At 37.6% G+C, this 15,895-nt stretch overlaps 1 protein-coding gene across 1 annotated transcript; it reads left to right on the top strand.

The window, feature by feature from the left end:
- The first annotated feature begins 3,319 nt into the window (after positions 1-3,319).
- Positions 3,320-13,853, top strand: LOC146377405 (DEP domain-containing protein 1B-like). Its single transcript, XM_084945066.1, has 11 exons — positions 3,320-3,472; positions 5,188-5,453; positions 5,594-5,738; positions 6,165-6,292; positions 6,373-6,503; positions 6,595-6,642; positions 6,916-7,056; positions 7,180-7,346; positions 9,811-9,987; positions 10,558-10,740; positions 11,612-13,853. The coding sequence occupies exons 1-11, from the start codon at positions 3,425-3,427 to the stop codon at positions 11,774-11,776; spliced, it is 1,599 nt and encodes a 532-aa protein (XP_084801192.1). The 5' UTR covers positions 3,320-3,424; the 3' UTR covers positions 11,777-13,853.
- Positions 13,854-15,895: the final 2,042 nt, after the last annotated feature.

Raw genomic sequence — 15,895 nt, 5'->3', positions numbered from 1 at the left:
AAACTGCAATTCCTCACCATCCCAAGAACAGCATCGTTTCCACTAAACATCATGGTGGCATTATGCTTCTGTGCAACTTATTATCAATTGATACGTTCTCCAAGAGACCTGTGACATGACCGTCATCTGAAGCTTAGCACATACACATTTTTGTCTTAAAAAAACAATTCTGGGGCTGAACTTGAAAAAAAAAAGGTTCATATAACATCCCTGAATGTCTTTGGCCTGTTTGTGAAAAGAAATGGAGAGGGCTTGCCTTTCATAATATATTTGGTGGCAAAGTTAGTAACACGGCAGAGGTCAGTATTTAAAGTTAGTTGTTTTCTTCTCTTATTGATGAATGTTGCATCAAAATGAAATAATACTATACTTGAAATCATAGCAGTCACACATGATATAATGTGAGTTACCGATGATGGTTATTGTCAGTGACAGTCTAGTCTTGCTCAGGTCAGATAAAATTACTTCCTTTGCTCTATAAATACTGACAATAATGACCGGCCTTATTTCATTTGGTTCTGCATTGGTCTCCAGTCTAGTTTGAGAAGGCAAACTCTACCTGTCCTAAATGTCACTGCCATGACATTTCACTGAGACGTCAAAGCCATTAGAGCCAAAGCAAGGTGAGGAGAGACATTTCTCAAATGAAATGAAATCTGGTTTTGAAAGTGAACCATGGGCTGTCACTGGAGTTATTAATGTCGACACACCTCCAGAAGGTTCCACTGTGACTTGGGGCATCTAAAATCCCTCCTTACACTATGAAAGTCACGATGCCAGTGCCTTTATGTGGGCTCCAAACTTTTTACAACTCTTTCAGCTGGTTAAGGTCGCTACACAAATTATTTACATTTGCTCGGTTGCTGACCTTTAACTGTCAACTCTTTCCCAGCCTTCTGTATTTTTAGCTTTGGCTTGACTGCACTGCCATTGAACATCTATGGCTGACTATAATGTGTAGAGAATAGTGTATAATAGAAAATAATGAATGCAGTACTTTAAATGATAAAACATCAATGATTATGCCAGGACCATTTTATCTAAGCTTTTTTTTTTCAGTTATAGAGCTGTTCAGATTCTTTTTGTAGTCACAGAACACTTTCACTGTCAGAGTTCATTCGAATGTGCCAATTGACTGTCCCTCTGTTAAACTGATGCTCTCCCTTGACCCTTCTGATATTTTTTTTGTGCCAGATTTCTGCTGCCTGCTGAATAGAATAATAATTTTTTAATTTGTTCAGTAAAACCAATGGTTTCTCTTACTATATGTGAATCAGGATGCTAAAATGGAAAATCATTCGGCACTCTGAGCATTGCAGCAAATTTGCAGCAAACACATCTTCACATATTTGCCGCACTAATAGATTAGTTCATTTTTCATCATTGTTCTGCACATATGGTTTGCAAAAATCTAACTCAACTGATAAGATAACAATCTTATCAGAGTTGCACAGCAGCTTGGTGACAGAGATTTAGTTGCTGTGGCTTTGGTGCAGTAGTGATGCAAGCGCTGTTATATATTAGGGCCTTGAATTCTTGCCACTTATCTCTCCCTCTGCCTTGCTGATAACAGAAAATGGATGGTATGCAATGCAAAGAAAGGAAAAAAGCACAAGTACTTTTTTATGTTACCCTTGTTAACCCCCAAATATGATACACAGTGAAGTAAAAACTCTTTTCTTCATATTTCCTTGTAAGAAATTGATCATGATTGAAGGAACAGTGCTTTGTAGGTTCTAATTTATTTTAAATTTAGATTTAATTTGAAATTTTCCAAAGCATATTAAAGGAGTGGTACAGCCATCCTGTGTGGAGCTGGGGAGTGTTTGAATTATTAAATACACTGATCCTTCACAGATTTGTAGAAGGGACATGTCTACAATTATTTCACTTTTCTTGATCCTCTTTAATCTCCTTTATGGCTCCATGACAAGCCTTCGGTGTATCCCAAAAGCTGTAGCATGGTTTTGGATAAATAACTGTGTCACCAGCTTGTCATTTGAGTATTAAGATCTTATTGGCTTTCAAGCAATGCATTAGCAAACTCCCCAAAATACATGGAGTATTATACATTTTTGCTGCTCAGTGTTTGAATTCCCAATAGGCTAACTGGAAACACCAAATGTACCAGTTAGGGTGACCAGGTCCCCACAAACTCAAACACTGTGTTTGTGTGTGGCAAGCGGGACATGTTAACAATGTTGGGAAGTAGTAAATGTATTATATTTGAACTTTTTCAAACATCTTGCTATATAAATACATAAAGAATAAAAGAAAACTGAAGTTTATTTTCATGTTCCCATGTGATGGTCTATATATACTCTTGCATTCTCTGTCATTTCACTGTTATTTCAGCTGCTGTTCAGTGTAAGATTCGGAATTCAGCAGGGAGGCATCCATAGACTTGCAATTTCTAGACAATTATAACACAAACACACATGCTATTTCACTTCACACCACATTTTTTACTGTGTGAAATTGAAAAATGACACCAGCAAAAACAAAACATATCTCAATATATACAATTTGTTTTATTTAATTTTATTTTGTGGCAATGTCCATCATATTAATCAAAATCTGCAAAGCTTCTAACTTTTTGGTAACGTTCACTCTTTGGGAACTTTGAGAGCTAAACTTAATTTGACTAAAATAAAAAATATGAAAAAAGTGCCAAAAAGCCAAACTTTAGAAAAGTTAATGTTCTGCAGAACCAGTAATATGGGACATTGTCTCAAGATGAAGGACAGGTGGACAAGAAATAAAATAAATTTAAATAAATAATGTAGCAGTATATACAGACAAATTGTCGTTGTTTTTCTTTCCTAGCGTTATTTTTCAACGCTACACAGGAGAAAATATTGTGTGAAGTTAAACAGTATGTGTTTCATAATTGTCTAAAATTGCCTGTCTTTCCCGAGTACGTGTACATTTAATATACAATTTTGGGGGATAAGTAGCAAGCAAGTAGCATGGCAACTGTTACAATCAGTTACTCACCAATAGTAGTAATAGTTCCGTAATTAATCAAGGTGGTCGTATTGAGGTGACACAAACGTTTTATAAGCAAATCATGAAGTTAAAATTTAATTGACAAATGTTTTTAGAGAGAAGATAAACAAATACTCTAAAAATAGTCCTATTCTCCTCTTATCAACCCTAAGTGGCTGTGTCGGGGTTTTTTAGGGGGCAGGGCAAAATGTTGCGCTGCCACATTTATTTATAAACGCTTTGCTACAATTGGTCACGTGATCATACCGCTGGCTAATCACGTCGTAGAACTGATGTGACGCACGAGATTCAAAGTTGCCAGCAACGTTTCTGCTCACACTCTTCTTCTACTTAAGTTTTTGACAAGCTTAAATGAAAAAAAAAGAAAACTGTGTCCATGTCGGTGTCCAAGTGAAGCGGGGTTTTTACTATTACAATGGAAAACCAAGTTATTGGACCGGGTCCATACAGGGCGACGAAACTGGTGAGTGTTGTGAACTAAAGCACGTTACATTGGAATGCTTTAACTTAATGTAAATGGAGAGACTAGGTAGTTTTTCGTGTGTGGCTTAACTATTTACGTGTCAACGTAAAGTAAACTTGTGTTAAAAGAACTGCGTTCTTACAAACGTAACCGAGTCGTAAGTTGAACTAATAAACAGCTCTCGCGTTATCAGTTAGGTTTATAAGCGTTTACAAGCCTGTTTAGAGTGAGGCTACATTAAAACTAAGTACACATAGATATAGTGAATTTGCATATTATATGTAGTTACTTATCACAAACACACTCGGCACTCTTTATTTCGTGTAAGAGCTCGATACACAACACAGTTTGCTGTTAATGTCAGCTCTTTTTACGCCCAAAGTCCAAAACAAGTATTTTAAAATATCCACTGTTTTGGGAGCACACAGCACACAGTTTTAACCCCTCGGTTCCTACTAATGTTCAAACGCCCACCTCAGTGTGCCTCCCCATTAAAAGCAGGGCACTGAAACAGAAGCAGATAAATGAAGTTGAGCTGTCATTAATTTAGTGTACACCTGTTATTTTCTTTGACATATCTGCGTCAGAAAACACCCCTAAAGTGCGATAAAAATCAAAGTTTTCCAGGGTTACAGAGAAAAACCTTTTTGAGTTTGAACACAGTGGAAGGCTTTTACTAGCCTTGGCCGGTTTATTCAATAACATCCAGGCTGCTGGCTCTTTGGTTTAACTCTTGTAAATCAGATTTCTGCCATGGGGTATTTGGATCATTTTTTTTTATTGAAATTCATTCTCATTTATCGAAGGTCACAAATACACAATGGAATCACATAGTTTTTGTTTTTTGTTTGTTTATTTTAATTCTTCTGCAAAAAGAATTTCTAGAAACTGTCAGCTAGCTTTCCACCTGCTGCCCCAGCATTCTTCCTTCACCAGTTTCTTTTTCGATGTCTCTCTTTCAAACAGTCTGCAGACGAGCTTATTGGCTTTCGTTTTTTGAGATTTTCCGTCTTTTCTTTTACTTTAAACCTTTTTCATGATTGAGACCAGCCAGGGCAAAGGTTTCTATTTGCAGGGATTCTTCCAGGTATTAAAGACCTTATGTCGCCTAATTCTCTCTCCCTCCCTCTTTCTTGTTCTCTCTCTGCTTTTATCTAAGCTCAAAGCCTTTTATTTTTCTCCCACACATCTACACAGTGTAACACAATGATGGTAATGCATCCCAAAACACGATGATGAGATAGTGTTTTATTTATTTTTGATAAGTAAATCTTTTTTTCCCCCCTAACAGGAGGATAATGGAGTTGTTGTTTCAGAGCAGGGCCTATAAACATGGAAATGGACTGTAGAAAGTTAACCATATCAGTGTCTGTTCTTCATTTGCTATCTAAATACATGCCTGTGTATGGCTGATACTGCCATCTTAAAGTAACTAATGGGCATCATGCATGCAGATTTTCTGCTGTGGCAACATCGTATAAAAGCATAACTGAAAACAGTATTGAAGTGTTCGTGAGCACTTGAACTTGGTGAATGCATAAAATGCTGTTATCACATTAATGTATTCCATGAATGATGTTAGCCTGTGTCTTAGACTAAACTTATTTTTTCAGTTTGTCATCAAAAAGACTTGCTGTTACATTTTTGTTGTTAAATATCAGATAATATCACTCTGCAGCGTTTCTCACCACATTCTGTGTTTTGCTGTTATGCAGTGGAATGAAACTATCAGACTTTTTCGCGGTGGCATGCCACTTAGAAGGCATTGGGCACACTTTCGCTGCTATGACTGCAGCTTCACGGGAACCGAGGCTGTGGATTATCTGCATAATCTGCTGAGGGACAATCACAACTTTGGTCCTGAGGTAACCCGCTACCAGACCCTGCAGCTGCTTAGAAAGTTCCTCAAGGCCCACGTGATTGAAGATATCAAAGGCCGCCATGGGACAGAGGACTTTGAGGACAATGGCCATTTGTACAGGTGCTCCTCTGTCATCCTGCATAGCTCCTTTGTTTTTGGTTTGTTTTCTTTATCATGTTTGTTTCATTATTCATCTCTGTTTAGCAAGTGCATCTCTTTACCTCTTTAACTGAGCCCAGTACTATTGACTGTCTCTCCAGGTTCCCAACACTGTCTCCACTCAAGTCTTTTCCAGCAAGGCCTGTAATAAAAGACTGCAGTGACTTGCCCAGACTCATCCGCTGGGATGACTATGAGGAGCTGCCTCAGCAGGAGAACTTTGTACCCGTGAAGTCTGCTGTCCTGGTGAGAAAGAAATGTTCTAGCCCAACTGTGCTTTCATTAGCTCCTTTTATACATCCTGTTTCTCTTCAGCTTCAAGACACCTCCTGTATGTTACATCAGTGCTATAGATATTTATATATACAGCACTGGTGTAACATACAGAAGGTGTCTTGAAGCTGGCATCACGAACAAACAAAAATGTTAAATAAATATCAGTAAACAGGTACAATAATTATTCCCTGTGTCATTTCTAATTATTGCACGTAACTTACTTTATGGACATCTATGGTTGGATTCAGTTTTCATTAACAGACCTCTGACATGAAGTTAAACTTAAGTTAGTAAGTATAGCTTTTGTTTGATTGTAGCACAGTTTCATGGGTTCCTTTCACAGTGCTTACTCAATTTAACTTTGAAAGTAACTTTTTCATTTTCCTTTTTAATCAGACTTCAGATTTGTGGAATAAAAGGCACAGCGTTGCTATTGGAGATGTGCATGAATGCAAGCTTATACGCAGGAAGGAGATAACATCAAAACAAGTGGATCACATCTGGAAGTCAATGACAGTGGCACAGTATGTTACTATTGTACATTACCTGTTCATCACTTCCATTGTTTGTGCTGTATGGAGGTTTAATTCTAATCCTGTTTTAGTTTGCAGAGAGTGCTGGGTCTGAAGACACTGGATGGCGTTTTGAACCCAGCGCATGTCAATGGCAAGCACATTGTTCACAATGTGTTCAGTGTCAATAAAGCAGGCATAGTTGTATTGGAGAACAAAGCTGGTATGCTGCATTGGTTCCCAGAACTATTGCTTTTTTTATTGTTGAAGCTTGCTGTATGATTATAATTCACCTATTCTGTTTGCATTTCTAGAGGACATGCCCTATTGGGTGGTAACTGCAATGAAATGCCTTGCTAACTGTAAGTATACATTTTCTGTTGACCTTAAATAATTCTTGTTTAAAAAAAAATACTGCCATAAGTAAGATTGAAGAAGAATCATTCTGTACAATTGATTTCATTTTATTTTATATTGTTAATGAGTTTCTGACAGGTGATATTTCTCTCTGGGCTTTTAGTGCCATAAGCACTTGTAATTTTTAGGGGTCTTTTTACAAAGCCTGTGTGTGTATTTAACTTTCCTCCACTGTTCCTTGTGAAAAGCCATAAATCTGTCTTTGTTTTCTTTCTCAGGGCCTAATGGCAATGAAAGCAAACAGCCAGTGTACCCAGGTTTTGAGAGGGATGTTCTAAGAACAGTAGCAGACTACTACCAGAGACTTAAAGAACCCCTGCTGACTTTTCATCTGTATGAAGTATTTGTCAACATTCTCAGTGAGTGCCTCACAACGTGGATTCACTACAGTGTTTTTGCACTGCTGTTTTCTGGTGTTTGTTTTGCTAACCTCTAAGTTTACCCTTCCAGCGCCGGACTTATCTTTTATTATATCACTGCAGGTTTGCTGCCAGTGCAGGAGGCAGCCAGTGAGGCTCTTCAAGTAAGCTGCCTCCTTCTGCCGCCACCCAACCGAAGACGCCTCCAGCTTTTATTGCGTCTCATGGCCCGAGTCTGTCAGAATCCCCAGCTTCCTCCACTTAATGACACGATTGCTACCCGCACACTGGTACATAATCCTCCAATTTATTTATTTCACTTTGTACCATTTCGGCAGGTTAACTAAGTCCATTGTTTTAGTAAAAGCTCATAAATCAGTATTCATATATTATAGGAGGACAAATGAGCCTGTTACATAATGGAAATTTAATAGTCCAGCAGATAATTCTATTTTCATAAAGGTTATAACCATATATGTCAACCATAGATTCGTTGATACATGTACCACAACTTCCAACTGCTAATATAAATCAAGCAAATGGAGGTATAGTCTTTTTCATGCACGCACTGAGCCCCTAACTGTACTAGTATATCACTGACAGAGGTACATGAAAGAATGAAAATAGCTGACTCCATCAGATCAGGACATTAAATGTTCCTTAATGTGCTAGCTCCCTGCTACAAAGTCTATGGCTATGTTCACACTGCAGGTCTTAATGCTCAATTCCGATTTTTTGATCAAATCCGATTTTTTTGTCTGCTTGTTCACACTACAAATAAAATGCGACAGCAAACGCTCTCTAGTGTGAACGCTCAAAGCGGCCCGCATGCGCAAAAGAAGACGTCACACACAACGCGCTCTGTTTAGACCCAGAGCAAACAATATTGTTTGACTGATGGCCCTTAATATAAAGACTTCGGACTTTACGTTTCCCAATTTTTGCTTTAAGTTGTTTTGTTATTTACATAATAATGTAAATAACCTAATAATTATCCTTATTGCTGTTTTAGAGGAGCAGTGCTTCAAAGGATAGTTGCAGATTTCTGTCAGAATCTACAGATTATACAGTACAAATAAAATGTTCATGTTTCTCCAACGTTGTCTTCCCAGCAGTTTCACCGGATGGCCAGGAAGCGTTCACGATGTCTTATCGGGCGCTTCTCCGGCGCTGATAATTGGCGTCTGTCTTGTGTCAGTGACGTAAAAGACAGATTTAATGCGACTTGACCGTTCAAACAGCAGTCGCTTTCTAAAACATCGGATATGTATCGGATTCAGTACCACATACGAATCCAGATCGGATTTGAAAATAGCGGATTTGTGCCGTTCACACTGTCATACCATGATCGGATATGGGTCGCATAGGGTCAAAAAAATCGGATTTGATGCGCTTTCGCCTGCAGTGTGAACGTAGCCTAAGTAACTGATTTTGCTAGTTCATGTGTAAAAACACTTTATTTCAACACACTCTTTTATAGATATTTCTATATATTATTGCACAGAGTGCCAGCTCATGTTGTGATAAAACAGATACAACTGTGATAATTCATATAACTGTAAAACTGTTACATGAGCGTGAACATTGTAACAACATTTTAATAACTCACACTGATGCATATTTTTGAATTACTTGGGTAAGTCTGAGGTATTCATTTTTACGCTGCACACTTTCTTTTCAGAATGCACTTTGTTACAATTTGCTTACTGGGTTTTGTCCATCACCTGCAGTTGCCTCTACCATTCCTTCTTGTCAAATGCCTCTGGTACATTTGGTATATTGCCTAGTATAGTTGAAGAAAAAAATCATGCTTTCAGAATTTTGAAATGATTAAAACATGTTTGGTTGGAATTCTGGAATTGACTATTTGACAGCTTTGATCTTGAAATGTGTAAAAGAAGAAAGAAACATATATTTTTGTCAGGCTGTGATGAATTATGGTAAGGAGAATACATTCTCCCATAGCTTCCTGTGTGGTACCAGGGATGAAGAGAGTGAAGCTCTTCTGAAACACAGTTTGTGCAGAATCATTGTTACCTGAAAAGAGTAAAGAGTAAATGGACTATAGTGCAATATTGTCAGGGATTTGGACAGTCCTTTATTCTTAATAACGAAAGGGAATAAAAGAAGTTAAAAAGACTCAAAATTGCATATGTGGTAGATATACAACACTTTTTTTTTGTGATGGGCCTATAAACATGGAAATGGACTGTAGAAAGTCTGGCTGCTTAATAGCTGCTTTTCAGTGAGAGTGGGGGAGTTCTGGGGGATTTCAGGGAGGTTGATGTGGGTGTATTATTTCCACAAGTTCAGTGTTTTTCAGTGCAGTCATTATAATGATTATTTTGTCTTACTTTGCAACAACCCCAGGCACATTAGACCTCTCACATATAAAGATTTTATAGATTTAAGATTTTATAAAACACTCTTCATAACAACATGCTGCAAGTGAAGCCAGTTAAAAACTTAATGAAAAAGGGTATTCTATCGTTTTTATTTTATAACTCCGTATAGCAGTGTATCACTTTATTAAGTCTTCATCTTAGCAAGATAATGAACCCAAAAAATCTATGTCTTTAACACTGCCTGCATGCAAAATTCACACAATATAACTTTCACAAAGATGTTTATTACTTTGGATTTATGATGGGTGCTTAACATATTTTATAAATCTTCAATATTGCTGTAGCGTAAGCTGCATACTTTCACTGGCAGTGACCCCCTTATCCAACTCTCACTGTGGTGTCTGTCTAGATGGTGCAGATGTTCTCTCAGTGCGTTCTTGGCTCAGCAGACGACATGGACTTGGATGAGTTACTTGCCACCAAATTGGTGACTTTCATGATGGAGCATCACAACACCATCTTCCAGGTGCCTGCCAAGCTGCGTTGCCAAGTTGAAGAGCATCTGTCCCACCTCAAAAGAGCACAGGTTGGTACACATTCAGTCACAATGAAATTGAAATTAAGTTTAGTGTTATATTAACCAGAGCCCAACTGATTTAATTTGAAGATTTAAACAAAGGGAACAAAGGCAACACAATAAATGAGTGATTTATTTTTCATCTTGATGGGGTTTACAGCTTATACTAGTGATTAGAATGGCCACAGATGTTTTTTATCAAGCACTGTGTGAGGGAAATTGAAAAGCAGTTTCATGCTGATCATTGAACAAAGAGAGGAGCCACTTGTGTGACAGAGACAGACCTTGCGGGACAGTTTTCTGTAAAACTTTGTCCCTGCGCTCTTGATCAGCTTCGTTTGATGATGAGGGGCTTCACTTATAAGTGTGTGCACACAGTTGATTCATATTAGGTGTGTATATGATTAATTTTGGCTCGTACTTTAGTAAATGAAGACGATATTGATGGTACGTGTTCAACATCAGATGAAGGCCCAAATTGATTATTATCTTTTACTCCATCAGTGGGCCTCTGTCCCACACTGTTATAACTATAAACATTTTTTTAATGTATTGCTGTGTCTTTGTGTCTTCCATCAGATCAAATATGCAGGGGCTGATACAGATTTCAGTGCATCTCCAGCTTTCTACAAGCAGATCAGCAGGGTGGAGTGCGAGGAGCAGAGGGTGATAGGCACCCAGACCCCGCTGCAGCAGTTGCTAGAAGGCCTGATTGCAGACAAAGAACTCCCCGCTAAAGACAAGAGGAAAAGACTAAAACAGGTATGCCTAGACACCAAGGATGTCATTAGAGCTAGATTCAACTGGATCTGTCTCATTAGATTTTGAGGGGAAAGCCAAGCTGCTCTCAAACAACAAATTACAAGCATTTATGTAAAAGCCATTTGAATTTTAGGAATGCGTCAGAATCAATTCGCTCCAGAGGCCGTGAAAGACGTGATTGCACTCTATTCGTTTTCCTGTAGTACTCTTGTTGCCATAGATGCGGTAAGTACTGGAGAGGATGCTAATGTGAAACAACATGGCACTGTCGGGTGCAGGAACAGGTCTGTTGGTACTTCTCTGTGTCTGATCATATTTTGCATCCTGGTCAGATGATCAGGGACAAGTTATATACAACTAAAAGCAGCTGATGTCACAGAGCTGTTAGCAAAAAAGAAGGTAACACCTCAACTTTAACTTAAGTTCATAAAGATAGGATATGTATTCAGAACTCGTAGTAAGTTTAATCTCTTGATTTTGACACAATTTTTAAATGAAATGATTCTATAGCTTTTTGTATATTTGTATACATGGCAATGCCCCATATATCACCTTTACTGAGGCTAACTGTACACTAATAAAGTAAATAAATAAAGGCTTTGTGCCACTCATCGAGTCAAACATTACCTTTAGTCTATCAAAAAATAAATAATGTGTGCCTTTGTTTGCAGATCTAAGTCAGAATATATTTATTTGAGTGGTATGGCTGTAGTTTCATTCATTGGTACTGAATACTAGTATCATGACATTTCTCTTGAATTTTAATCAAATTAAGGTCTAGAAGGAATGTGAATTTAAAATCCAAAACAATGTTGGTTTTCTTATAGGGTGTGTATACTGTAAAATAACGATGCATTTCCCATCATTGCAGTTTCAGAAGTCCTACCCTGAAGTCTACCATAGTCGATTTCCCACTGAAGAAAGCAAAGCTGCTGTCATACCCGAGAAAACCCCACGACTCAAACCTAATCTTATGTTCTTCAGCATCAAGAAACCCTTCCAGCCTTTTCAAAGAAGCTGGAGTTTCAGGGCATGATCTGCTACCACTAAAACGTTTACACATCTTAACCTCAGAGTTGCAAAATGAGGAGTGAGGCTATAATGGTGTTCTCACCACAATTACAGCGCTCTTCAATAACCACTACAATTTTTACTAAAAAAAAAAAAATTAGTCCTTGCAGCCGATGGTAAACAAGGATGATGAATTAAAGAGCCTGTTCACTCAAGTTATAGAAGGATTATAAGAGATTTTCCTCTTAATAGGTCATTTTCTAAACGGAAGCAAATACTTCATGCAGCAAATGCAGGGGGTGAACTTACCACGCTTCTGTTTTAATAAGAAACTTGAACTAAACTATGATCCACTTACACCTAAAGAGTTTTTAATCGTGATTTGTTTTTTTCTTAGATTTCATTAACTGGTACTGGTACTTTGTATGGTTACAAAGATCCAAAACAGCAGAAAATGCAAGTAGCAACAGTAGTAAAATGCATTACAAAAGTATTAACAGGTTATCAGATGTTAACATTTGGTAAATCTTATAGATGAAATTCAAGTGGTCTTGAAAGATTGGTAGACAATTATATTTTATCAAAATATTCTTGGTGCTCCGAATATTCAGATGTAATTAATGATGCTGACTCAACAATGCACTGCTGCGTTTCGTTTTTTAATAATAATTTCTTAGAATAATCATCATAAATTTGAATTTAGGCAGCTTAATCTTTTTTACTTTGATCAGGTAGACCTTTACTTAATGATGAACATATCAAGAGTTTGCCTAGAAAGGGAATATACCCTCACTGGTCACTTTATTAGGTACACTTGTTCAGCTGCTTGTTAATGCGGGTGTGATTGAGATAGAATTCTCACGGCCAGCTGAGTGCATTTAGGCATCTTTGAATGTGCCATGGTTATCATCACCAGACGGGCTAGTCTTAGTATTTCAGAAACTGACCTACTGGGATTTTCCCACACAGCCATCTTGTGAGTTACAATAGAGTGGTTCAAAAAGGAGAACATCTCTAGTCACTCATGTGAACTAAGAACAGGAAACCAAAAATACAATTCACATGGCCTAACCAACTTGAACAATTGAAGACTGGAAACCCTCCGTCTGGTCTGTTGAGTCTTGAATTCTGCTGTGCATTTTGATATGAATGTCATGAAAGCGCTGAGTCATCCTGCCTAGCTAGTTTATTGATGTGGGGCATATTTTCTTGGCACACTTTGGGCCTCTTGTTGCTGTATTGAGTATTGTTGCTGACCATGTCAAACCCTTTATGACCACAGTGTATCCATCTTCTAATGGCTGCTGCTAGGACTATAATGCAACATGGCACAAGTCTCAAACTCGTTTGTTAAACATGATAGTGAGTTCACTGTACTGGTGGAAAGGGAGATTCGCATCAGAGATATACAGCCAACAAACCTGCAGCACCTGTGTGATGCTATTATGTCAATATGAACCAAAATCGTTTAGGAATGTTTCAAACATCTTGTTCACTCTGCCACCAAAAATTAAGGCAGATCTGGAGGGAAACCTGGTACTAACAAGGTGTACCTAATAAAGTGGTCAGTTAGTGTATGTGGCATTTTTACAGAAATGTGATGCTCTGGTTATAAATTTCATTTGTAACAACATAAATGTTGACATATTTGGGGAAAACTACACAGTCCAGATAAAAATCATAGACTTACAGTATATACACTTGTAGTAGTGTATGTATTTAATTGATGCGTCCCTTTCTCTGTAAACCCTCTGTACTGGAGTCCAACACTGCGCTGTAGAGAATTCATTTCATATCTTAGCTTGTTGGTTTTATTCTGTATATAAGAACTGTTTTGTTGATTGGTACATATTTCAGTGCTTCAAATGCTGTTCTTTCATGTTTAAATGCTTATTTGTGTTTTTTTGTATGTCTTCTATTCAGTCAGGTTGTTTTTTTTGTTTTGTTTTTTAATCTTAGACTTAAAAAGTGTTTTATTTTTATAGTGATTCTGTCAATGACTGGGTTTTTATAATATCCCTAAACCAATGCTGGAATAACTGTTACTCTCGAATTGCTGCTCTGTTGTGGAATTAAATTAATTTTTTAAATTTTGTATTAAAAAAAATAATTGGCATACATAACTGTTTCTTTTATTGCTGTTTTTCTGTTGAATGTTTTGGCTTTTTATGAGTTTGTTTCTACAGCATAAATATTTATATATCTCTATGTAGATATAGATATACAAATCATAATTACCAAAATCCTGTTTTGTATTTTTAATGCTAAAATATAATTATTGTTTTACAAAAAACTTAAAAATATTAAAAAGCACATTATTTTTGATCAGGATTTCATAATCACAGTTATTGCATTCGTGAACAGAAAAAATATGTTTAGTGGCTGAATGTTCAGATGATCTGTTCATTGAAGCCTCGTGCAAAATTGTCTCAGTGGAAGGGTGGTTGTCCAGAAGCCATTCTTCAGGAGGGGAAACACAGAAAAGGCTGAGGTATACCAAATTACACAAGAACTGGACTGAAAATCAGTTGTGACAAGTCTACTACAGTGAGTTTCTACAGCCATCTGTAAGACACAGTGGAGGCTTTGTAAAGGAATAAAAAGCAGCCAACATCCAAAGAGAGGTAAATGTCCTTCAAGAAGCCTGGAGAACTATTCCTAAGGAGTGCTTGTTTTGCACAGGGACATAACTAAGCCGCAGGTTTGCATCAGAACTAAAAAGTGCATACTTGAAGAACACCACCTGCCAAGAAAGATAAAGTGCAAGAGCATAATTAGCAAATGTAGAGCAAAATCTTTGTTATAATTCTACATTTGGGAATGTTTTTATTCTTACCATTCATAGCATTCTTAAGATAGATCTTCATATTTAAATAGTGAAAGAGTACTGAGTTCTCTGTTTGCTCAGATACAGGTGTGCCAGGCTATTGGAATTCTTGTGAAGATTTATCTGACATGTGCATAAAGAAACAGCGAAAGAATAAAGAGTGTGATGCGGTCTGCTTGACCTTCAGTTGTTGATGCTTCTCTGTCATCTTTTACCTTGCTGTAAGTGCATACGAAAAGCTCTTAGCTGATAGTGATAATAATAGAGATTATATGAAACTACAGAGTGCTTGGATAGCAGTGAGATGTTAAGCAGGGACTGGTAGTCGTGACAGCATAAGAGTTCTCAGAAGTTGACACCTGCCTGATCTCACAAGCAAATAAAACCAGACTGCAAAGGCTTTGCCCTGTACTCAAGGTGAAAGAACACTTTTACCTCGGTCGCCAACTTAACTCATCATTACTGATCATTCACAATAATGAAGCCATCAAGTTTATGTTTTGGGGGGCGACAGCAAACATAAAGCCAAGTTGTGTCAGATTCCTACAAACAAATAAAAGGCCAAAATGGATGAAAAGTTTGTGATTTGTAATTACAAATCACAAAAACAATTTTATTTTTCCTGTCTTCATTGAGCACACTAAGTCATCAATCAGTGCAAGCTGAAAAAAAATTAAGTGGAGTCTTTAGTATTTAGTAACTGGTAGACACTTGGGCACAGCGTGCTCACAAGTGCAGTGCTAACATGCTGATATTTAAAAGGCTGTTAACCTTCTTACTCCCACACAGTACAGCTGAGGCTGATGCAAACAGTTCATTTCGCAGATGTTTTGTCACAAACCATTTTTTTTAATGGATTACTTAAAATGTAGACCTGAAAAGTCTTTGAATTCAGATGTTTTCACTCCCACTGCCACAGCACCTAGCCATACCTGCCTTTAAAAACATTTGTGAAAGAATGGTTTGGATGTCACTGTTTCAGCAAGTTAGTTTGGGAAGATTATTCCCTTCCCTTGTAGATATTTCATTTTTAATGTAAAGTGGAAGCACCTAGAAACTACAGCATCTCAGACACTAAGTAACAGATGTGTGAATTTACAGAGCGGTGTCTCCAAGTGCTGATGTGCACAGTGGACAGAAATTGCCAACATCCTGCTGACTCAGTAACTACAAAGCTCCTCTGTCATTAACATGAAAATTGTGTACCAGGAGCTTCATGAGCTTCACAGTCAGGGAGCTCCTGTAGGTGTGCTGTAGCTGGCCTGGTGCCTTTAGCCTTACAGTATATTTTGATCAGCAAAGTCAGTGGGCTTTGTC

This window comes from Perissodus microlepis, chromosome 11, assembly GCF_051167445.1.
Source record: "Perissodus microlepis isolate ML-2025 ecotype Zambia chromosome 11, ASM5116744v1, whole genome shotgun sequence".
NCBI lineage: Eukaryota > Metazoa > Chordata > Actinopteri > Cichliformes > Cichlidae > Perissodus > Perissodus microlepis.
Note: the sequence above shows the minus strand (reverse complement) of the source record. Positions and strands in the feature narration are given on the sequence as shown.

Bases quoted from the DNA above. Each gene is read 5' to 3' on its own strand.
- LOC146377405 (XM_084945066.1), top strand. From the start codon at position 3,425: ATGGAAAACCAAGTTATTGGACCGGGTCCATACAGGGCGACGAAACTG. The intron at 6,504-6,594 runs GTATGCTGCATT...TTGCATTTCTAG, and splicing joins TGTATTGGAGAACAAAGCTG to AGGACATGCCCTATTGGGTG. The intron at 6,643-6,915 runs GTAAGTATACAT...TTTCTTTCTCAG, and splicing joins AATGAAATGCCTTGCTAACT to GGCCTAATGGCAATGAAAGC.